Source organism: Crocodylus siamensis, chromosome 1, assembly GCF_052110815.1.
Source record: "Crocodylus siamensis isolate JL-2025a chromosome 1, ASM5211081v1, whole genome shotgun sequence".
Taxonomy (NCBI): Eukaryota; Metazoa; Chordata; order Crocodylia; family Crocodylidae; genus Crocodylus; species Crocodylus siamensis.
This window is the reverse complement of record NC_143395.1, coordinates 160,344,034-160,367,435: the sequence shown is the minus strand read 5'-3', so window position 1 is coordinate 160,367,435 and position 23,402 is coordinate 160,344,034. Positions and strand designations below refer to the sequence as shown.

At 47.3% G+C, this 23,402-nt stretch overlaps 1 protein-coding gene across 1 annotated transcript in view; it reads right to left on the bottom strand.

Moving 5' to 3' along the window:
- Positions 1-3,461: 3,461 nt before the first annotated feature.
- The window catches only part of BABAM2 (BRISC and BRCA1 A complex member 2), a 325,194-nt gene continuing 305,253 nt past the window's right edge, over positions 3,462-23,402 (bottom strand). Inside the window, exon 13 of the mRNA XM_090046996.1 lies at positions 3,462-4,313. Coding sequence (XP_089903122.1) covers positions 4,292-4,313 — 22 coding nt within the window. The 3' untranslated portion in view covers positions 3,462-4,291. The remainder of the gene's footprint in view (positions 4,314-23,402) is intronic.

The following is a 23,402-nucleotide window of genomic DNA, read 5'->3' as shown; positions in this document are numbered from 1 at the left end:
ATATTTAATATACAAGATTGATTTTCATTATTTTTAAAACATGGATTACAAATGCTGTTGAAACTCTGGCATGGTACAAACACAAAGGGGCTACTTGTACCCACTGTTACACCGGACTAACTCCAACAAGTTGTGCTCTGGATTCATGGGGCTGCAACTGAGAGCCGAATTTGGCCTGTGAACTTTTAACGTCGTGCTGTGTATGAATAGAGATGGGATTTCCCAAACAATTCAGGAGCATGAGTCATATTGAAAGACAATGGTAAGTGAGTCCATCCATCAGTCAGGTGCTTTTGAAAATCCCCTCCTTATATTCTGGGAGAGCTTATGCCAGTCTTTTATTCAGGCAGGTGTCCAGATGGGTGTCTGGTATAATGCTGGGCTCTGGGGCACTGAGTCCAAGCAGTTAGAAATCAGATGGTCCCAAGCTCTAATCCAAACTTTGCCATGAACTCACCATGTGGCCTTCAGCAAGTATGTTTGTACGTCTTATTCAGTTTCCTAGTCTACTAAAGACAGTAATATTTTCCCTTACCAAGAGAGCAGACTCCTATTTCATTTTTTATGCACAAATGACAGTCATCCAGCTCCCCGTCTGCCCCCAGGCAGGATCACACCTCTCTGCCCTCAGTAGTCCACAGGCCACATGAAAAAGATAGGTAGTGATGACTTTTAATAGCATATTAGAAAGGTGAAGACCTCTCCTAGAAACAAAGTCCTAGGACCTGGGGTTACGTATTTTTGAGTGACTGATAGAGATACTCATCTTGCAATAGTTACAAAATACATGCTGAGGAGAGGTTAGTGCCATGCATATGTTCTCTGTATTGTCATAGAGATCAAGGGCACAGTGTGTGCATTGGAGAGGTTACACTGATGCTAAATGGCCGCAACTTTCCCTCCACTGGACAAGTCCCAAGAAGGCCAGAACAATCCCTCAAGTGGTGTGGCACCACCTGAGGATCAGCATGCCTAGGACCGCAGAGGACCATGCTGACCCAATATATACTTGTGGCAGCCTTCACACCAGCAACAGCCCTGGCACATTTACACTTGAACCCTGAGCCACATTCTGTGCATCTGCATTAAGTGATGTACGAAGGTATAGTGCGAATAGCGTATGTACGGCACATTGTTTTTTTGTGACCTACGCACAATCACCTGCCCTGTTGTGGCCATGCAGCACAGCAGTGTTTGGAGATAAGCAGTTAGCAGTCTGGTCCAACGTCCCATGGTGCACTGCTCTGCCTCTGTGTCTGGGATCCTCTCCACTGTATGTTGCAGATCCCCCCAGGCAGGCAATGGGACTTTGGGGCTTCCGGTCATACAGAACAATTCCCACAATTTCTCGTTTCATTCTATGTTTTTAATTAGCCAGAACCATGTTGGCCATCATAAAGAAAACCCTGATAAACTCTAAACTCTTCATGGTCATCAATGCACTGCTGGTAAAATTTGTGTCATGCAGTAACTTTGGACCCCAGGGATATGGGGAACGGAGGAAGAGAACAAGGCCAAAATCATATGCTTCTGTTGCATCTTTTTTGGAGCAGATTTACTCATTGGAGTGCTGCTTTTGGGGCATGACTTACTATATTGCACAGTGAGAAACATATCATGCTTCTGCTTTTAGTTAAGGGGCAACATCTGAAAGTGTATTAGAACTAGGAATGCATTTTATTTGCTATGTACAAATTATGCACGTTGTGTGCATATTAGTGGACTTTACGTGCAGTGATTGCCTTCATGTTATTATTGTGCCTGTGTGGACATTCTGGGAGTGATTCCAGATGATATTAAATATAAAAGAGAGTCCAACCTTCAGATGCATACATGCAAAGAAACTTCACCTTTCTTTTTCAGAGCCACATACCCAGATGAGCATTGTTAGCATTAAAGCAATTTATTGTGCTAACCTTTAAAAGGTTACAGAGTCCAGCAATCCAGGGAAGATGTTTGTCAATTATTGCCTTTTCCTTCTTCCCTCTTTCTTGCTGTCTGCTTCTTGCCATTATGGGAAACATAAAGAATATAATGTTATTTTTCCCATTTGCAAAGTGATCTCTGAGCCTGTTGTACAAGGGTAGTATGTACAAGGGTAGCTGATGGGCCATGCTAGTCATTAGTGGTACATAAACAGCAGGGCAGGCTAGTCAATTAATTCATACTTCTGTTGGCTTTAGGTGATTGCGTTACTACAGTCAAAATGACTTTCCTTAACACTGGTTCCTGATCAACCCAGGTGCAGGGAGTTCCATTAGGCAGTGAGTGAGAGATGAACAGGCATAGGGTAGTGGGGTGTGGAGTAGGACACAGCACAGTTATGTGGTGTTTCTGTATTTGCAGATATGTGGGAAAAAAAAGGAATGGAGAATGTGTAGTTTCCAGTGTGGCCATTATACTGAATAGTGTAGGTGGGGAAGTGTAGAGGGTAGCTAGGTTAAAAGCCTGTGAAGTAGAGAAAAGTTAAATCAGTATGACTGTATCCTTATTCTGCTGACACTACTACAGTTCTGTACATGGAGCAAGGGAAACAGAAAACCTATGACAAATTACTTCATCCACTCCCTCAATTCCCACCCTCCTCACCCATTAAAATTGCATTAAAATAGATCATTCTTTACTTACTGGAATATGTCCCACCCATGGTTTGGGGTTCTGCTTGTGGTTTAGGGTGACCATCTGACTATGATGCAAGACTGTTCAGGATCTCCATGACCCTGTTTGGCTTGGGGTTCACTAGGTTCACTGGGTCCATGAGATTCCACTTTTGTGGATCATTCAGGAAGACCACAAGAGTGGGAGAGCTGCGACAGCTAGCGAGAATACAGTCAAGCTCCTCACATGCCAGCAGACCATACTAGCTTGCTCTAATATCATATCAGATTTAACTTGCCAGTAGGCAAGCTGGACCTCTTTTGCCTTATTGTGGTATTCAGTTGTGTCCTGGATGTGCCCCCTTTTTCAGTATTTGTCATGATGATGCTCCCCGTAGCCTAGTTATTGCCAGACATTTGGTCCAACCTAAACTCCTCTGGCCAAAGGTCAGTAAGGTTCAGTGTCCCCGTACAGGACAATGTAGTCGCACAAGGCATAACTACTTAATCATCAAGAGTATGACACAGGAAGGCAATTCCTTACCTTTTACCTCCCGCCCACCCTAAGCTGGAATTGCAGGAAGCACTCCTGGCTGCAATCCGGCATTTAAACAAGGAGGTGACGCCCAGTCTTGATGACCCCAGTGCAGTAGATGATATGTGGGTAGATTGACAGGAAGCTGGCAAAGCACTGTGGGATACCAGTAGGGAGGAAGTGGTAGATGTGTGAGTGTTGTTTCAAGTTGGGGATGCACACACACTGCACAGTAACTCATTCTGCATCTCAGCAGATCTGCTCACCAAGTGGGTTTAATAACACCCGTTAAAGTGCCAGTCAATCTGCAGCAACTGCAATAACAAAAATCTGTTTGTGGACACAAGTCAGTTTAATGCAACATAATCCAGGTTAACCCATCACAGATTTCAAGTACAGACAAGCCCTTAAAGCTGCTAAAGAACACCTGTTGGCTTGCCCAGGACGGGCGCGTTCGCTTCAGGCCAGGCTGGTGCAGGGAGGTGCAATGTTGAGCTCCATCATGTGCCAGCAAAGGTAAATCTTGTCTTCTGGGCTGCCACATACATTGAAAAGCACAACCAAAGTTTTGGGGCATGCAGACTTTTGTCAGGAAGCACATGTGCTAGTCTAATACAGCCTGATCAGTGATCATGACTGACCATAGCCACTTGCCCCCTGAACCTACTGCAACCAAGAGCACACGGTGGAATTCGAAATGTGGAGGAATCCGTCTTCTGCCGGATCATGCTGTGCTGGCAGTTTTCAAAGCTGTCTATTATCAGCATGTTAATAACATTTCACAATTCTTTAATTACTTGGAAAGGTAATCAGTCCTCTGGTAATTATTTAAAAAGCAGGCCCCTTCACTTGCTCTTGGCACAGGCTTCTGGTCTTTCTCTTTCTTTCTTCCATTAAATACTTTATGACTGATCCCATTTCAAAAGACTGTTTCTCTTTGTAAAGCACAAAAGGAAGGTTGCTCAGTGGTTTTCTGGCTTCTTCAGTCCACTGCCCTCAGATCTTCACAAAGGTGGCAGAGAAATCTCACCCTGCTGATGCTCCCGGGTCTTCGTACAGGGAGGAAAGCAGCTTTTTCAAGGAAGCTTTGTATTCTGAGGCCTCTTGGGCCTCGTGTTTAGAAGTGCTGAGTACCTGCAGAAGCCACTGATTTCAGCTGTTACCACAGGTGCTCGGCCCCACTACAAAATAAAAATAAACACAGTCAGATTCGAGGCGTGAATCCAAAAAGTAAGGAATGTCCCACATTGGTAACTGCTTTTGAAGAGGTCCGTGATCAAAAGGAAGCACTCTCAAGTAATCAGAGAATGATTCTCCCTCAGGCTAAATATGGTGAGAGCTAAAGTGATTGGGAATCTATTCTCAGGAGAGAAGACCCAGAATCATCATCCCCAACACAGTTATTGTTGAGTTACTACGTCGAACTGCACCGTGCTTAGCTCCGATTGGCTACTGTACATTTTTCTGACCCAGTTGGTTACTGCTCTCAGGACTCTGTCACAATCCACATGCCCACAGGAACATCCAACATCCTCTTTATAACAACAACATCTGTCTCCCCCGTCCACTTTCCGCCCAGTACCTCTTTCATCCCCAAATGCATGCTGCTGGTCTTGGGAAAGGTTTGCCCACTACCCCACCCCACTAAAAATCTACTCACAAACTTACGGTTATTTCAGGGGCTAACTAAAGAGCGAAGCCAACATGCTTGCCATGGACTTACAGTACTAAATTAATTCCTGGCATAAGTGGGTACAACTCAGAAATCAATGAGAGCTGAATCCATACGAGATAAGGAAGCGTTTGCCCCATGAATGGAGAATTCTGAGGTGAACCCATCAGATCAGATAGATTTGTAGTAGTGAAATCATTTTACAGTCATCATCATCATGCAACTCATCTTACTTTGACTGGATATTTGCAACCCCAGCCAATCAGACTGCAGGGATTTATATCCCGTCATGCTGTTATGAAACAAACATATATTGGCGTGTCCCTCAGAGCTGACTGGCACAGCAAACTCCACTTAGATATAATTATCGTCAGTCAATATTAGCAGCTCCAATAAGATCTGTGACTCATTCCCCAAAGTTGCACAGGTGGGCAAGAAAAATAATATCTTCTGCAAAGTAAGTCTCACAGGTGCCTTGGGTCTTCATGGTCAGGGCACCTAAGGTCCAGAAGACCAGGTTCAGAACAGGCACACTGGCCTGCAGGAAGTCAGGAGGTCACCTGGAAACATGCAGACAGATCAAGTAAAAATTGTTCCTTTTCCCTTCCGAGGACTATTTGTTTAGGATCCTCTGTTACACATTTTAGTTCTGGAGGATGCTGCCATCTTGTTCCTGGCCATTTTTTCAGTGGGCACAGAGCACAGTTTTCAGGAGTTGGAGCACTAGCTGAGGAGCACTGGCTGAGGTAGGTTTTTCTCCTTTTACAGATATATCTAACTGCAGCCCTCATTTTCACTTCTGGTGCTCATCTGCCGGGGGTTCTGTGGTTATACAGAAAGAACTTCTCAGTGTCTATGTGCTCAGTTGCAAAGCATTACCATGGAACCAGCTTAGTTGATATTATCATAGCTATTTCATTCTTCTTTTAAGTCAAGTCTATGTCACTGTCACCATTCATGAGGCAAAATTCTCCCATCTACTTGGCACTGCTCAGTCCTAGAAAATTATGCTGGCACACATCCATGAGGGGCCAGCAGGGGATTTCATGCTTAGGGGCAACCAACACGGGTTCATCAGTGGCAGGTCCTGTCAGACCAACCTGGTGGCATTCTATGATCAGATCACCAAATCCTTAGATGCAGGGGTAGCAGTGGACATAGTCTTCCTGGACTTTCGGAAGGCTTTTGACACTGTATCTCACCCCGTTCTCATTAAGAAACTGGGGGGCTGTGGTGTTGACACCCACACAGTCAAATGGGTCACCAACTGGCTGGAGGGCTGCACCCAGAGGGTGGTGGTGGATGGGTCCTTCTCAACCTGGAGGGACGTGGGCAGTGGGGTCCCCCAGGGCTTGGTCCTCGGGCCCGCACTGTTCAACATCTTCATCAGTGAGTTGGATGAGGGGTAAAAAGCACCCTGTTCAAATTTGCTGATGACACTAAGATGTGGGGGGGATGTGGGCATGCTAGAAGGGAGCAATAGGCTACAGTCAGACCTAGACAGGTTACAGGGGTGGCCAGATGAGAACAGGATGGGATTCAACACTGACAAGTGCAAAGTGATACACTTGGGGAGGAAGAACCAGCACCATACCTACAGGCTGGGGAACTCCCTTCTTGTCAGTGCAGAGGCAGAAAAGGATCTTGGAGTCATCACTGACTCCAAGATGAACATGGGCCGGCAGTGTGGGGAGGCAGTCAGGAAGGCCAGCCGCACCTTGTCATGCATCCACAGATGCATCTCGAGCAGGTCCAGGGAGGTGATCCTCCCCCTCTATGCGGCACTGGTCAGGCCACATTTGGAGTATTGTGTCCAGTTCTGGGCCCCACACTTCAGGAGGGATGTGGACAACATGGAGAGGGTCCAGAGGAGGGCCACTCGCATGATCAGGGGACACCGGGGCAGGCCCTATGAGGACAGGCTGCGGGACCTGAAGCTGTTCAGCCTCCACAAGAGAAGGCTGAGGGGGGATCTTGTGGCCTGTTATAAACTAGTCAGGGGGGATCAGCAGGCATTGGGGGAGTCCCTGTTCCCCTGAGCACCGCCAGGAGTGACCAGGAATAACGGTCACAAGCTGGCAGAGGGTAGGTTTAGGTTACATATGAGGAGGCGCTACTTCACAGTGAGGGCGGCTAGGGTCTGGAACCAGCTTCCAAGAGAAGTGGTGCTGGCCCCTACCCTGGGGGTCTTTAAGAGGAGGCTAGATGTACACCTTGCTGGGGTCATTTGACCCCAGTACTCTTTCCTGCCATGGCAGGGGGTTGGACTAGATGATCTCTCGAGGTCCCTTCCAGCCCTGATGTCTATGAAATCTATGAAATCTACTCAGGTCCCTTCTGACCCTAGAAACTATGAAACTAGTGCCCAGTATGAGTCTATTGCTTGTACTGTACCCACAGTGTCCTTTGTGGTCAGTGGGTGATATTCCACTTGTGAGATAGAAGCTGAACATGAAACACAAATCAACACTGCAGATAGAATATCTCCAGTGTGGCTTGCACAGGAGAAGAGGTGAAAACGAATGACCTCCACCTGAAAGGAAGAAAGGACAGCTTATTTCTCTGCGCACCAGACCTGAAGCCTCTATTACCTGAAACCACAGATTGAAATCATAGCTCTGTTGTTTCAGTCCTTTCTCCTAAAGGGAAATCAGCTGGGCTTCGTGCAGTTTGCTGCGTGCGTGCATGTTTTGGACGAGACCTTAAACACAAAGGTCACGCCTGTTCTACATAATCATTAAAAGCTTTTAAAACAAGCCTCTAATTTTGCACCAGAATGTTGGTGCTTGCAATAGCACCAGCACAAAAGACGTGGGTGCGATGAATTAGCAGGCGTCAGTCAGGGCATTTCTATCCGTAACTACTCAGCTCTCAAAGCAGGCCATGGTTTCTTACCACATGTGCTCCCATGTTTTTTGTGCCCACCCCTAATCCAGGCACGCAGTTTTTGTGCCCACACCTAAGCCAGGCTGCACACATTCTGTTGCACTTTGAGTAAGAATCAGGTTTTGCCCCAGCAGCCTTGATCACATTCCTCTTTCACAGTTGTGCAAGTTGCTTTTAATGGGGCAATGCACTTGTCTTGGGAAGAGAAAGCGATCAGGGTAAAATAATATCAGCCTGAAATATTATGGGAGATGGATGCAAACACCACTAAGCTTTATCAATACATATATATTTTAAATACAAACCTGGACTCCATTTTGAATTTTGTAAGTGGTCCCAGACCAAAAGCTCAGCTCTCAACATCCCGAATGCTAGGGCATGAAAAAGCCGCAGATGAATTTTACAACTGAGCTCTATTTATGCTTCTGTCCTTTTGTTGGAAGTCTTTAACAATTTTTTTTAAATATTTTTAGCAGCCTCAGGGTGCGAGGCTCACACTTGCTAAATCACAAGGTTTGCCCTAGTGAAATGTAGGGACATGCCTACAGATGGGAACTGGCTGTCTCTTGCTTTTGTTCTTGAACCTTTGCCAGATCCCTTAAAACAACAAATCTAGGTTCAGCTACCTAACATCCCTGAACTTGAGAGCCTATATGTGCATTAAGATATCAGACACCATCTCTGCATCCACCAGGGGGGAAAGCAGTGCTGCTGCAAATACTGTTTAAAGCCTGTGCAAAGGGAGAAGTCAGGAGCATTGGTTGTGTCTCCTCCTTGGTAGCTTTATAAAGTTGAGGTGACCTGGGATTCAGTGTCATTTTAGAGCTCAGTAGTTAGAGAGGAGAGTGAGATCCTAAGACAGTAGATTGAGCTGGAGGAGAGGGTCAATTCTTATTCCCTATTTGCTTTATAAAGCCCATTCATTCCTGCCATCCTTGTTTGTTTAAAAGGCTTTACAGCAACCAGAGATGTTAAATATCCCCCCACAGAAGCACCCCTATAGTCTTTTATGGACCGAAGCAGACTTTTTCCTGCATGTCAGAAAACAATGTTAGGTGGTTTAATGCTAAAAATAAAGTTATCCTAGAGTTTGACCTTGTTTAAATGAAAGTCCTCACACCATTGCCAGGGAGTCAGTGACTGTAAGAAATGGCTTGGTGCCAGCGAGATGACTGATCATGTTCGTCATAGCTTAGTTGTGAAGGATGAAGTAACAGGAACAAAACCAGAAGCCTCAGACCTCTGTGTTGAGAAAGGGGATGGGGAAGTAAATATCCAGGTCTTCCTTTAAGTCAGCAACAGGACAGCAATACAAGCTTCATAACCCAGCTCCGACCTCTGGCTCGCACTATTATCTCAGTGTTGAACATCCTTACTTAACTTGGTCCGTGCAGCTCAACCCTCACCTGTAGTATGTGTAAACCCTTGGCTATTTCAGTTTTGGGCCCAGATAAAAATCAGGCAATATACCTCGGCTCTCACCAATTGTACCTACATTACATTGCTAGGGCTTGGTTAAATGCACTAAAAATGAAGATTGGTCAAATACGTATCAGGCAGATTCCCAAGCTCTCAGTGACATGTAGGGTGGCCATCATAAAGGACATTTCAGTTTTCTGCTACTCTATCCTCTACTGATACAAAACCGGACACCTTTATGTCTCTCTTCAAGAGAAAAATAGAGGACATAAAGGTGTCTGGTTTTGTATCAATAGAGGACAGAGGACAACTGGACTATCCTGTATGATGGCCACCCTAGTGACATGGGATCTCATCAGTTACTTAACTAAAACAGTTTAAACTTAGGTGCCTTGGGTTTCATAATTAAGCACTAGTATCAAGGTCATTTTTGTACCTGATGCTCTAAGACTCAGTTTTCCCTCTTCTCACTTCAGACACTTCAGTTTCCTTCTGGATGGGCCAGCTTAGTGCCTCAAAGCACATTTGCTCTCTGGCCCAACTGGTAGAGTCTAGGCCCTTCTTCCAGAGATGACGATTAAGCCAAACAAAACAAGTCATTGAGTCATCTTCACCCTTGGCTCCAGGTCCCCACCTCACTTTGGCTCTGTTCTGGGGCTCCCCAGTCACCTTTGTATCACAGCTTTAGGATGACGTTTGATCCCTGCTCCAGGGTTTCACAGCCGCCCTTGCATAAGGACTTCAGATGGCAACTCTCCAGGTCCCTCTACCAACCCAACTCTAGCCCTTGTGCCTCTCTGGAGAGACCGCCCCAGTGTCTTCCCCCTGTGCTTTCTGGTTGTTACCTGGTCCCTCTCCCTAGTCCACTGTGGAAGACCCTCTGATGCATCTCACCTCCCCACAAAACCTCCCTGCAAGCCCTCCCCTCCTGACCAGACTCTCTTATAAGGAGCAATGCCTCCGGTCTCTTGCTATCTGATATTTCATCATTTGACTCAACCCTGACATAGCCCTGCTTTCCTCACAGGTGAGACAGATAACTAGGCCCAGAGGCAGCTGATCCCAATTCTTTTCAAGACTCAGCCCACCCTGGGGCAGCACTTAAATATGTTTCCTGGTTTTTAGCCCTGACAGAGGCTAATCAATTCAATGCTGCATGGAATCGGGCCTTCACCCCACCCTGACACCTGGTTTGTAAGTTAGGTTAAAACATTTCGATAGTAAGTAACAGTCCCACCCACGATTTCTTTCCACACAATTATAGCTAGCTAGATACCAGGAAAAGGAGAGCCCCTGCCCTCAGCTGCTGACGTCTTTTTCCTTTCAGGTTCGATGGCAGCTTTATTGTGGCTGAGCTTTCTTCCTTTTTGCTGCCCAGTCTGACTGGAATTGCTCCCCCTTTACAACTGTGTGACTTTGCTGAAAAGCAACTCTGCCACTTCTGTAGAGAAGCAGCTTGTGCAAATGACAGCCGTGGTTACGGGATGTGTGGTTTACCTCAAGACGTCATATCTCCTCCCCCAGAGAAATCAGAAGGGTTATTGCTCAAATTCGGCTTTAACTGTATAAAGGAAAAAAGTCCTGTGACTTTCACTACTAGTTTTAATATTCTAAGAAGCCCTCGCACCCATTCCTGAGCCTGCTCTAAAAGCTGCTCGGCTGAGGCCTCGCTAGAAGCGTGCACGCACAAACACGTACGAAACGCTGCGAGTCTGTCTCCGTGTCCTTAGCTGTCCCTTCATTCCTACCCAGACAAAATGGCCACTGACTTCAGTGAAGATTTTTCCTGAGTAAAGACTAGAAACAAACCAATTCAGATGATCTATGATTACACTTCTGCTTCAGCCCTTCCCCTTTTGGTCACTGATGGGGGACAAAGGGAGTGGGATATGGCCTACCCCTGCTAACAGTGATCTGCCTGCAGATGCTCAGTGAAAAGATGGACCCTTGCAAAGTGCTACTAGCTGGCACAGGTTAGAGTAGCCTGAGAGCCTGTTTCCTTCAGCACTAGAGCTGGGTGCAGCACTAAAGGGCTTGGCAGCCCGTGCTTTGCCCTGCTTAGGCTAAACTCAGTTCAGCGATGATCCTGGCCCCAGGACTACTTGATGTAAAATCAGACCCTATGGTCTGACCACTGCACTGTCAGAGAGGAAGAAAATGAAACCGGCCAACCAAATCCTGCTGTTTGGGCTGAGCAAAAGATTGAAAGTAAACAAATGGCATCACCAACAGGCACTCAGTTTGTCTGGGCCCTTTTTTGCTCGTTACTTTGATGCATGTATTGCTGGGGATGGCACTGGATTGACGTACCACTGTTCTCACTACTGCACACCACCATTGACTTGGAAACTACCTGGATGCCTGTGAAGGGAGCACTGTCTCTTTGGCCCATCTGAGCTTTGGCCTCTCTAGTGAGATTGCTGGGAAGGACACCAGCTGCTTTTTCAGAGGCCACTGAGCATCTGATAACAGCTTCCACTCTTCACAGACTTAAATTAGAGACGAAGCAGTGTTTGTGAAATGTTTTCCAGACTAATAGTTTAAAGTGTTAGTCCTATCACTGGTAAAGGTTATTTCTACTTCGATAGAGTCCTTTTGACTTTAGATAAAGTCCTCTGATGCTTGAATAGAGCACTAATATGTTTCCAACCATACCTCCAGAAAGCTTCTTGCTTTTCTTTAGTGTCTATGAGCTAATAACCAAAGACACATTATGAGAGGCTTCTATGCTTGGCTTGTGTTCAGTCCTAAGTATTGGAAGTAATCCCCAGAGCTAAATGTGAACAACTTGAATTCACGAGCAAATTTTCTTTACTGGAACATTTAGCCCTGGCTTTAGACATGGTTGCAACACTACAGGCTCACTGAGGAGGGAAACACATTATTGACTGGGGGCATCTCAGACCAGCCACTGCTTTTGCTTCCTGCACCCATCAAAGAGCTGCAAAATAGTGTTGCTGTTGGAAGACCTCTTTTTTTTATTCTGTGGGCAATATATTTCATTTTAAATGTGTCTAGTGCCCGAGCATATAGAGTTAACTGGTGGGATCCTCCCCTACATGTGAAGTACTGTGCTTTAAGCCTGCCCAGGAAATGTAGCTGGCTTCCTGTAGGGCAGTCAGATAACAGTAAAGTAAAAGACTCACTCACCTGCAGACAGCCTCAGCGTGATAACGCTGAGTTTACAGAGCATTTTCCATCCTCAGATCAAAGACTTCTTTACAGGGGAAATCAGTGTCTTTATCCCCAGTTTCGAAATATACAGGACAAGAAAGCAATCTGACCAGCATACCTTGGCCTCCTGAGGCCTAGGTTAAGCCCCTAAGCACTCAGCTGCACAAGCTCCTTAAGCAAATAGCAGAGTTACTACTGTAGTGCAGCTGTCCACTACGGTGGGAAGAGAGAAACATAATATTAGCAAAGACAAGGGAACCATTGGGAGAAAAGCAAACAAAACAGCTGTTATATGCATGTGTATATGCACATACGTGTGTGTGTAATATGTGTCTGTGTGTATGTATAATACATAATATAGACATAGGAGATTACCTAGTAATTCTGAAAGTATGAAAGGAGCTCCTTTTTATTAGAAAGTTCTCTGGGACAGGACAGATTGCAGCACCACGCTCCACGCACCCCGCTCACGTAGGTTCTTGGACAGAGTGCAGGACCTCCATCTAACCCAGGAGGTGCACAGCCCCACCAGGGGAGATGCCTTGTTGGTCCTAGTGCTGGCCACGGGTGATGACCTGGTGAGGGGGCTGCGGGTGCTCGACCACCTGGGCGACAGCAATCATCGCCTGCTGGAATTCACCATCCAGCGCAAGGTGGCAAAGGCATGCAGTAAGGCAGCGGCCCTAGATTTTAGGAGGGCAAACTTCAAAGAGCTAAGGAGGATAGTTGGAGAAGCGCTGACGTCCTGGAGAGGAGGGGAGCCAGGTGTCCAAGGAGAGTGGTCGTTCATTAAGGAGACGATCCTCCAAGCCCAAAGGAAGGTAATCCCAACAGGGATCAAAGGGAGCAGGAGAGCACACAAGCCTCCGTGGCTCACCAAAAACATCCGGGAATGTCTCCTTGCTAAAAAGGAGGCTTACACCCAATGGAAAGAAGGGGTCAGCACCAGGGAGGACTATTCTGTAGTTGCTCGGAGATGTAGGGGGGTAGTTAGGAAGGCCAAGCAGAGATGGAACTGGGACTAGCTTCCCAGATTAAGGACAATAAGAAGTCCTTTTTTAAATACATAGGGGGTAAAAAGAAGGTCCCAGGTAACGTGGGGCCCTTGCAGGACGCGTTGGGAAATTTGGTCATCGCACCAGACGGCAAAGCTAACATGTTTAACGATTTCTTTGCCTCCGTCTTCCTAAGTAGGGACCAGAACAGCCACCTCTCTGCTGGGCCCCGGGGGAGGCACACCTGGGCCAAGGGTTAGTGAGGATTTAGTTAGGGAGCTTTTGGAGGGGTTGGACGTATTCAAGTCAGCCGGCCCGGATGATCTCCACCCTAGCGTTCTAAAGGAACTGGCCGAGGTCATTGCAGGACCCCTGGCACGGCTTTACGAGCACTCGTGGTGCTCTGGTGAGGTACCAGAGGACTGGAAGAGGGCCAGTGTGGTCCCCATCTTCAAAAAAAGGCAGGAAGCAGGACCCGGGAAATTATAGGCCGGTTAGTCTTACCTCGATCCTAGGCAAGCTGTTTGAGAAAATTATGCTGGCACACATCCAGGAGGGGCCAGCAGGGGACTGCATGCTTAGGGGCAACCAACATGGGTTCATCAGTGGCAGGTCCTGTCAGACCAACCTGGTGGCCTTTTATGATCACATTACCAGATCATTAGATGCAGGGGTAGCAGTGGATATAGTCTTCCTGGACTTCCGGAAGGCCTTCGACACTGTCTCTCACCCCGTTCTCATTAAGAAACTGGGGGGCTGTGGTGTAGGCACCCACACAGTCAAATGGGTCGCCAACTGGCTGGAGGGCCGCGCCCGGAGGGTGGTAGTGGATGGGTCCTTCTCAACCTGGAGGGACGTGGGCAGTGGGGTCCCCCAGGGCTCGGTCCTCGGGCCCGCACTGTTCAACATCTTCATCAGTGAGTTGGATGAGGGGTAAAAAGCACCCTGTTCAAATTTGCTGATGACGCTAAGATGTGGGGGGACGTGGGCACACTGGAAGGGTGCAACAGGCTACAATCAGACCTGGACAGGTTACAAGGGTGGGCGGACGAGAATAGGATGGGTTTCAACACAGACAAGTGCAAGGTGATGCACCTCAGGAGGAAAAACCGGCACCATACCTACAGGTTAAGGAACTCCCCTCTTGTCAGCACGGAGGCGGAAAGGGATCTGGGGGTCATCATTGACTCCAAGATGAACATGGGCCGGCAGTGTGGGGATGCAGTCAGGAAGGCCAGCCGCACCTTGTCATGCATCCACAGATGCATCTCGAGCAGGTCCAGAGAGGTGATCCCCCTCCTCTATGCGGCACTGGTCAGGCGGCAGCTGGAGTACTGCGTCCAGTTCTGGGTGCCACACTTCAGGAGGGATGTGGACAACATGGAGAGAGTCCAGAGGAGGGCCACTCACATGATCAGGGGACAGCAGGGCAGGCCCTATGAGGAAAGGCTGCGGGACCTGAAGCTGTTCAGCCTCCACAAGAGAAGGCTGAGGGGGGATCTTGTGGCCTGTTATAAACTAGTCAGGGGGGATCAGCAGGCACTGGGGGAGTCCCTGTTCCTCCAAGCACTGCCAGGAGTGACCAGGAATAATGGTCACAAGCTGGCAGAGGGTAGGTTTAGGCTAGATATCAGGAGGCGCTACTTCTCTGTTAGGGCAGCTAGGATCTGAAACCAACTTCCAAGAGAAGTGGTGCTGGCTCCTACCCTGGGGGTCTTTAAGAGGAGGTTAGATGAACACCTTGCTGGGGTCGTTTGACCCCAGTAATCTTTCCTGCCATGGCAGGGGGTCGGACTAGATGATCTGCTCAGGTCCCTTCCAACCCTAGAAACTATGAAACCATGCTGGTCTGGCCAGGGATGGACCCAGGATATTCACTGCAAGCATGGGAAGATGCAAGATTTTAAAAAGGGGAGTGCAATCAAGTAAGAATCTCCCCCCATAGTTGCTCTTGGCATCACTCCCTTCCTATCTGTGTTCATGGCATAGCCCCTCCTCTCCCCTTCCCCACCCCCGACTCTTTTCCCTGACTCCCTTGGGCACAAGAAGGGGTCCAGGAGATCTACCTGCCACTACTGCTGCTGTCCCAGGTGCTCCTGCCCTGCTCCAGTCAGCACTGCAGGGAGAAGTGATGCAGGGAGCTTTTTCCTCTCCCTGCACCTGCTCCTGGGTTGTTGGGAAACAGCAGAGGTGAGGGATTAGACAGGGATGGGGAACCAACCACTGCTGCCACCACCTCCCCACTGAGCCAGGCTCTGTGCAGCCTGGCTGAAGAAGAGCAGCAGCAGCTCTGGAGCTCCCCTGCTGTCCCCCTTGAGTCAGACATCACAAGAGCAGCAGGTGGGAGAAGGGGGACCAGGAGGGCAGGGGAGAGAAAGTGGAAAGATGGAGGAGGTGCTGAGAGTGGGGTGGAGAGGGGAGATTTTTGCCTGCTTCCAAGACTTAAAGTCCTTTGTTGCTCCTCTTGCAATCTAGAAGGGATCACCATGATTTGAAAGGCAGCTACAACCATGTCAGTGCACTCCCTCTGGATCTGCCCCTGATGCCAGGCGTCTCCTTCTCTAATGTTACGGCCAGACCAATGGACTAGTTAAGTAACCCCTCAGTTACACATTCATTTGACAGACCCATCACAAATATTTCCTATGTCAAGATTGGGTTTTGGGAAGGATCTCAAAGGACTTCACAAGAATTAGCTAACCTCACTGTCTCCCCTGAAATTATTCAAATTTAACAGCTGGGAAAACTGAGGCCCAACTTACCCAAGATCATATACTCTACCAATGACTGCGTCCATCACAGTACTCAGCATTTCTAATTTCTAGTCACCTATTCTTGCTTCTATTCTTCAGTGGGAAACTCATTAGCCTGACATTTGATAACTTCTACTGCACCCATTTCCCAGGTTAACTGCCCTAGAAAACCAGCAATGTTAGATGGCAGCAGAAAAGCAGTGCTTACATTTTAGAATGAAATGAGCTAATTCATTTCATGTGCATAAAAAATAGACATAAATGACAGGAAATAAGGGACAGTGCTGCCTCTCCCTTGACACTTCGCAGACACACACACACGTTCTGAATTTCCAAGGGGAAATGTTGTCCCATTTACCCAGAGCCCCATGCTAGTTTCCTTTCTATGTTATGTGAAATTGTTAATTTGTAAAAGATGCTGTGGAGTAAACTGGGTAACAGAGTGGAAATTATAAATGAAATGCAGGGAATCTCTAAACAGAGACTTCAAATTTTCAGTAGGATACCTGTACTTCTTCATTTTATTGGGTGTTCTCAATTTTGGAGTCTGGATTCCTTTCACTTTTATCACATGCTTGGTTTTGCTGTCCCATACCCCCTTTCACTTACAGAAAGCGGTATGGGATTGAGATTCTTTAGAAAGCAAACCAGGGTACAGTTGCTTGTACGTTCAGGCCGTGGGGACTACTGCAAAGATCTAGTCAGACCTCCTGGGGAACACCAGCCATTGAATGCTATTTAGTTATTCCAAAAGTGAGCCCAAAGACTTGTATTTTAAATTATTTAGTCAGTGCCCACCCTGAGCATGTCCCCACATGCAGAGGCATGCATTTACTGTGGCAAAAACACCAGTGGCACAAATTTGTGATGCCGCTTTCTGCCATTGCACACGTCCCTGCATGTGAGGTTTGATGCGAGGCAAATTGTCCCAGGTGGAGTAGGGGGAGCTGGGGCCAGCACCTGTGCTGGGCCTAGCAATCTTACTTGAGCTCCTGGGGGTCTTCCAAGGGAGCGGTGGTGCCAATCTGGCCATTTGAAGCCTGGCCAGCAGCCAGAGTGTGACTCTGGTTGGCCAGGCTCCCTTTTTGGTGGTGCAAGCTGTACACCACACCATTTTTCTGTGTCTTTTTTTGACATTGGGATCTCCCCATGTCAAATTTTGACGTTGTGCTGTGATGAATTTAGCAGCATGGTGAATGCTTGCACATGCACCCCATGCAGTTTGTGGTGCCTCAAACAGCTTTGAGTTGTCGCAAACCGTCTGGACCCTCCCCATGTGTCAATTGGGTACCGAATGGATTTTAAAGCTATCTTGCGGGCAGAACTCCTATTCAAAGGCCTGCAAAGTCAGGCTTTTAATCTGTGCTTTCCCTACCTTTTAGGAGCATTGTGAGGATCAATACTTTAGACTGTGAGGCATTAAGGTGCTGCAGTAGTGGGGGCCATTGTTGCCTAATACCTGCCCTACACTACTTCTCTCATTCATGTCATTGCTGCTTTTCTGACCATCTTCAGAAACCAAATTATTGGCTTCCTTTTTATCTGGTTGTCATGGTCATATCTAAGCATTACACTTGGGCCAGGAGAAAAGCCTTTCAGCACAAAAGGAGCATACTACCAGTCAAGGGCTTTCTTGCAAAAGAAAAATGGCTTTTCCACAAGAAAGATCTGCCTCTTCCAACTGGGAAGAATGCTCCACTCCCACAGAAAGTTGAACAGCTGGATGCTTCTCTCAAGTGTTGAGGAAACCCGGTATCCCACAGCCCCCCCGCCTTCCTTCCCTCCAAGGAGGGCCAGCTGTCAGGGAGCCTGTGGGGATGCTGCCCCCATCTTGTCAATCAGCTGATTGCTGGGACCAGGGGCATGGAGGGCATTCATCTTCAGTGCAAATCCTCAAGAGCCCTGGGAGGGCTCCCACTGTGGGAGACGAGCCCGGCCCAATGCACTCTGGTTCCCCCAGGACTGGGAGGAGTGCAGTGTGGGGAAGGAGGTGCACTTGGGGCTGGAGATTTCCCAGAGTCCCACCAGGTTTCAGCCCTGGGAAAATGACCTGGCTCTCTGCTCTGGTTCTCAGGCTTCAAATGCTGTCCTCACTTCCCAGTTGGGCAGTGTGGGCAGGGATTGCAAAGCCTCTGGCCTGGGAACCAAGGCCCAGCTCCCAGTCCCAGGGCTTTAAATGCAACACTCCCCACCCCCTCCAATTCCGGTCACAGCTCTATAGACTTTAAAAATTGGGGAGCTGGGACCTAGGGGTTGTTGAGGGGGAAGGGGGAGGGCCCTCCCTGGTTTTGCTTTCCCGTGCCTCCAGCTTTAAATCACCCCATGTGTAGTGCAAGGGGCTGTCTCTTGACAGCTCCGTCCACTTCTCCAGCAGGGAAGAGGACAGGCTGTCAAGTAATGGGCCCCCTGAAAACAAGAGTGGCCCAATGAGCAGCCCTCCAGTGCCCCCTGACTGGGAGCTCACCCATACAGCTCCATGTGTGGCCCACAAAGAAACTCATATACCGGGGTGCTCAACCTACAGCCCACAGGCCCGCTAACATCTAGCCTGCAGGGCTTCCCACAGGTTGGGAAATTTAGCGGCAGGGAAGTAGGGACCATGATCTCCTGCTGCCCAATTTCCATGACTCCTCCCCCGGCACAGCCAGATCTGGGCTGGGCCTGACCCACTTTCGCCTGCCCAGCTGAACTGGAGCCAGACCATACCCCTTCCCTCCACAAGGATGAATTTGTATGAGCCAGGTTGCCTTCTCCCCGCAGGGCTGGATTGGGACTGGGCCACCTCCCTTTCCCCACCACAGGGCAGGATTGTGCCAGGCTGTCCCCTGACCCTCTCTCGGCAGCCGGATGGGGTTCTGCTGTGCCCACCATGAACACTTGATCAGGGCCACATCTGGCCTGTGGACTGACTGAGCGTGGCCCATCTGGCCTGGCAAGCAAAAAGGCTGAGCACCACTGTTATATATAATGATCCTGTCTCTTACGCCTTCAAATCCTGAATCTTTTCTCCTCTACAATCATATGTTTAAAATTACTCCCATGTTGCTCCTTCCACTCCTCATGTCATTTTCCACCACTCTGTTTTCTTAATATCCTTTTCCAAATGTGCATCTCATAACTGTACTAAGTTGTGTCTACTAGAATGATGTAGAATGGTACTATTGTTTCTTTAGTTTTACAGATGATCTGCACAGAACTACAGCCCAGAAGGAGGATAATAATTCCAGAAGTAAATAAAGCAGAAGACAGGATAGGGTGGCACCTTACAGATTACCCCATATAGAAAGTGTTTCTGAATGAGTTTGTCTCTAAAGTGCTGTCCTGCCCTGCCTTGCCTTCTGTCTGACTACAGACTGACATGGCTAACTAGTAACTCTCTCTCTCTCTACTTGTATAACTAAATAAAAAAAATGTGTAAAGTACCCTGAACAAAAACAAACTGGATACACTATGAGTATGTCTATAATAGGAAAATAGCTTTGTGTTTTGAACTAGGTTATCTAAAACAATTCAATTAACAAATGCTGAAACACCTTTTAGTACCTACAGGAGACAAGGATGGTGATGCTAGTTAGGCTCCAATCTGGTCTTTTCTACATTGTCCAGTCACATCATTTTAAATCTTGGGCTCATGAGACAGTTTTGCCAGATATATTGACACAGTTAAACTACTGCAGTTATACCAACAGAACTATTCACGTGGCTACTTTTATTCCAGAATAAAAGCAGACTTTTCACTTTAGCTTCAATCCCTTCCAAAACACTGTATACTAAACTTAAAAAACCAAGGGCATTCATAATGGTATAAGAGCATCCAAATAGGGAATTATACCAGTTTACAACTTACTTTGTACCAATATACATTTCCTATATAGACATCCTGTCTGGCCACCATCAAGCTCAAACCACACTTGAAAGTGGATTTTAAAGTTGACAGTTTAGCCAGTGTTGATAGGGCCTCAAAGGACCAAACTCTAGCAAGAGTAGGGAAATAGGATAACAGACTTTTCTTCTTTATAGAAAGTTGCCTCAAGGAATAACCAAGCTTGAGCTGGCTAGGCCTTTTCTCATGCCATTTGGTAGAAGCATGGTAGAAAATGACCAAAGTGAAACATATCCCCAGAGGGTCTCCTAGCAGCAGAACCAATGGGATACAACCATACGCAGAGGAGGAAGACTGGTTGTTGAGGAGTCCATGGATGCTCCATCTGTGAGGGACCTTGATGGGAAGGATCAGTGGGCTAGAGAGGGACTGTAAACCTTCCCCTTCTGAATAATTTCAGCCATATGTCTCACCTTGGACCATGTGCATATGTCCAGCACCCAGGCTGGCTACTCAAACAAGGCACTGGACTCCGGATTTGCACCCCTCCCTAATCATGTATGCATCCTATGCATACATGGTGGGAATACCCAGCCCACCCTTCATATCAACCATACTGTTCCCCTTATTGGAGAACCACTGAATCTTCAAACAAAATGAACATTGTTACTTGAGCTCCAGAACTTCAGGATATGACATCAGACAATCACCATCTCTGTGGCCTCCTCATTACGTATTGTTTTTGGTGTTACAAAGGGGGAAGAAAAACAAGCCATCATCACCATGCAAATGAGAGTGGTAATAAAAAGCTACATTTCTTATATGCAACCAGTATATGAACCCAAATAAACATCACCACAGCACTCTTCTTGGGGACTTCTCAATGACAGGTGAAAACTTAAAATGGAAGATCAGCTGCTTCACTTCAAGAAGCTTTGATCAGGACTCAGGTACCGATAAAGGTACTCATGCCACTGATAAAGCTCCCTGATTTTTTTTATGAGAAAGTGAGATAAGTATTCAATATAATATAGAATAAAAAAATGTTTGCAGCATGCATACTCTGAGCTTCTTTGCACATGCCCCATATCTGTGCATTGATAATGGTGCACCGAAGCAGCTGCAAACAGACTAGTGAAACTATCTGCGTGTAGTCCTGCACCTTATCTTTCATTGACTGTATTATATATATCTGGGCCAGACCATAGACTGTTTCGGGGGTAGGGATGATTCCTTTTTTAGTGGTGGTAAACGACGTAACTAATTAAAAATGCTTATTAATGAACTAGGCTGTTGGAATGTTTTCTAACGGGATGCTGGAAAGCACATCATTTGAGTCATTTCAAACTGGTCTGGATAGAGACTCTGCACACTCTGAGATGACCAGAGCGCCACTCTTGAGAGGAGACTGCAGTTGTGTTTGTTGCATGTACTTCAAATTCTTGTTCTTTTAATTCATAGGTTCCCACTCCCTTTTGTTGACTACAACAGGATGGCAGGCTCTAGTGCAAAGGTCTTCAGCATCAGATGTTATTGTTTTGCATTACAATTCAGGATAATTCCTGCTGAGTCATACATGCAGGTTTGGCTACTTAATTTTAATCAGAACATAAAGGGGTGACTGTGTCAATTTTGGCAGAGGATTAGGGTTTCTTTCTAGAAACTCATAGTTTCATAGTTAGTAGGGTCGGAAGGAACCTGAGGAGATCAAGTCCGACCCCCAGCCATGGGCAGGAAAGAGTACTGGGGTCAAATGACCCCAGCAAGGTGTTTGTCTAGCCTCCTCTTAAAGACCCCCAGGGTAGGAGCCAGCACCACTTCGCTTGGAAGTTGGTTCCAGATCCTAGCTGCCCTGATGGTGAAGTAGCGCCTCCTGATGTCTAGCCTAAATCTACCCTCTGCCAGCTTGTGACCGTTATTCCTGGTCACTCCTGGTGGTACTCGGGGGAACAGGGACTCCCCCAGTGCCTGCTGGTCCCCCCTGACTAGTTTATAACAGGCCACAAGATCCCCCCTCAGCCTTCTCTTGTGGAGGCTGAACAGGTTCAGGTCCCATAGCCTCTCCTCATAGGGCCTGCCCTGCTGCCCCCTGATCATGCAAGTGGCCCTCCTCTGGACCCTCTCCATGCTGTCAACATCCCTCTTGAAGTGTGGCGCCCAGAACTGGACGCAGTACTCCAGCTGCGGCCTGACCAGTGCCACATAGAGGGGGAGGATCACCTCCCTGGACCTGCTCGAGATGCATCTGTGGATGCATGACAAGGTGTGGTTGGCCTTCCTGACTGCGTCCCCACACTGCCGGCCCATGTTCATCTTGGAGTCAGTGATGACTCCAAGATCCTTTTCTGCCTCTGCACTGACAAGAAGGGAGTTCCCCAGCCTGTAGGTATGGTGCCGGTTGTTCCTCCCCAGGTGCAGCACCTTGCACTTGTCAGTGTTGAATCCCATCCTATTCTCATCTGCCCACCCCTGTAACCTGTCTAGGTCCGATTGCAGCCTATTCCTTCCCTCTAGCATGCCCACATCCCCCCACATCTTAGTGTCATCAGGAAATTTGAACAGGGTGCTTTTTACCCCCTTGTCCAAGTTGCTGATGAAGATGTTGAACAGTGCGGGCCCGAGGACCGAGCCCTGGGGACCCTACTGCCCACATCCCTCCAGGTCGAAACTCCCTAGATGCTACCAGCCAGTCAGCCCACCAAATGTTGGGCAGAAAGGTTAGGTTGAGAGTCCTGTCCTGTTACTGTTTTTGAGTTACTAATTAAGGCAAATCCTTGAACAGTGATGAGTGCGAAGCCTTGACTCGGAGGTTGACTGTGCACTGACTATTGTGTCTCCGTTCAAGATTTTCTGCACCAGATGTTATTCTGATTGCTTTGTTTGCAACTCTGACTTCCCACATGTTGATACTAACATCACATGGGACGAGGTTCCTTTTCAGGATATCTTTGAATCTTCTCTGCCTCTTGTTCTCTTTCCCAGTACAAGTTGCTATTGCTTTAGAAAAAATGTGTCCTCCTCACAGGGGACATGTCCAGCCCAATGAAGAGGAGTTTTATAAGCATTGCTTCAATACTTGTTGTGCAATCTCCTTGCAGAATTTCATTATTTGTGATTTTATCTAACTACCTGCTATGCCTAATAGCTCGAAGGTACCACTGATTAAATTTTTCCAGCTCTTTGACATACCAGCAATAACTTGTCCATGTTTCTCAGCCTTAGTGAGGCGGAAATTGCTACAGAATAGTAAACATGGACTATGTTATGAAGTATGCTACTGTGTTGGTTCCAGATTCTGTTGCAACCTATTAAAATGGATAGTGATTTATTGGTCATCAGGGACCGTCTTTGGCAAAACACTATCAACAAATATGAAATTCATTACCATGCTGAAACTCTGCAGAATTGATTGAAATGCTAGGTCCTGTGTATCTTCCTAGAACAGCTGAGTATTTTTTGGAATGATACACATCTGCACAGCCTGATTATCAGCTGATTCAAGCTTGCATACCTCCACTGACTTCAGTAGAGTAACACCATTTACAAAA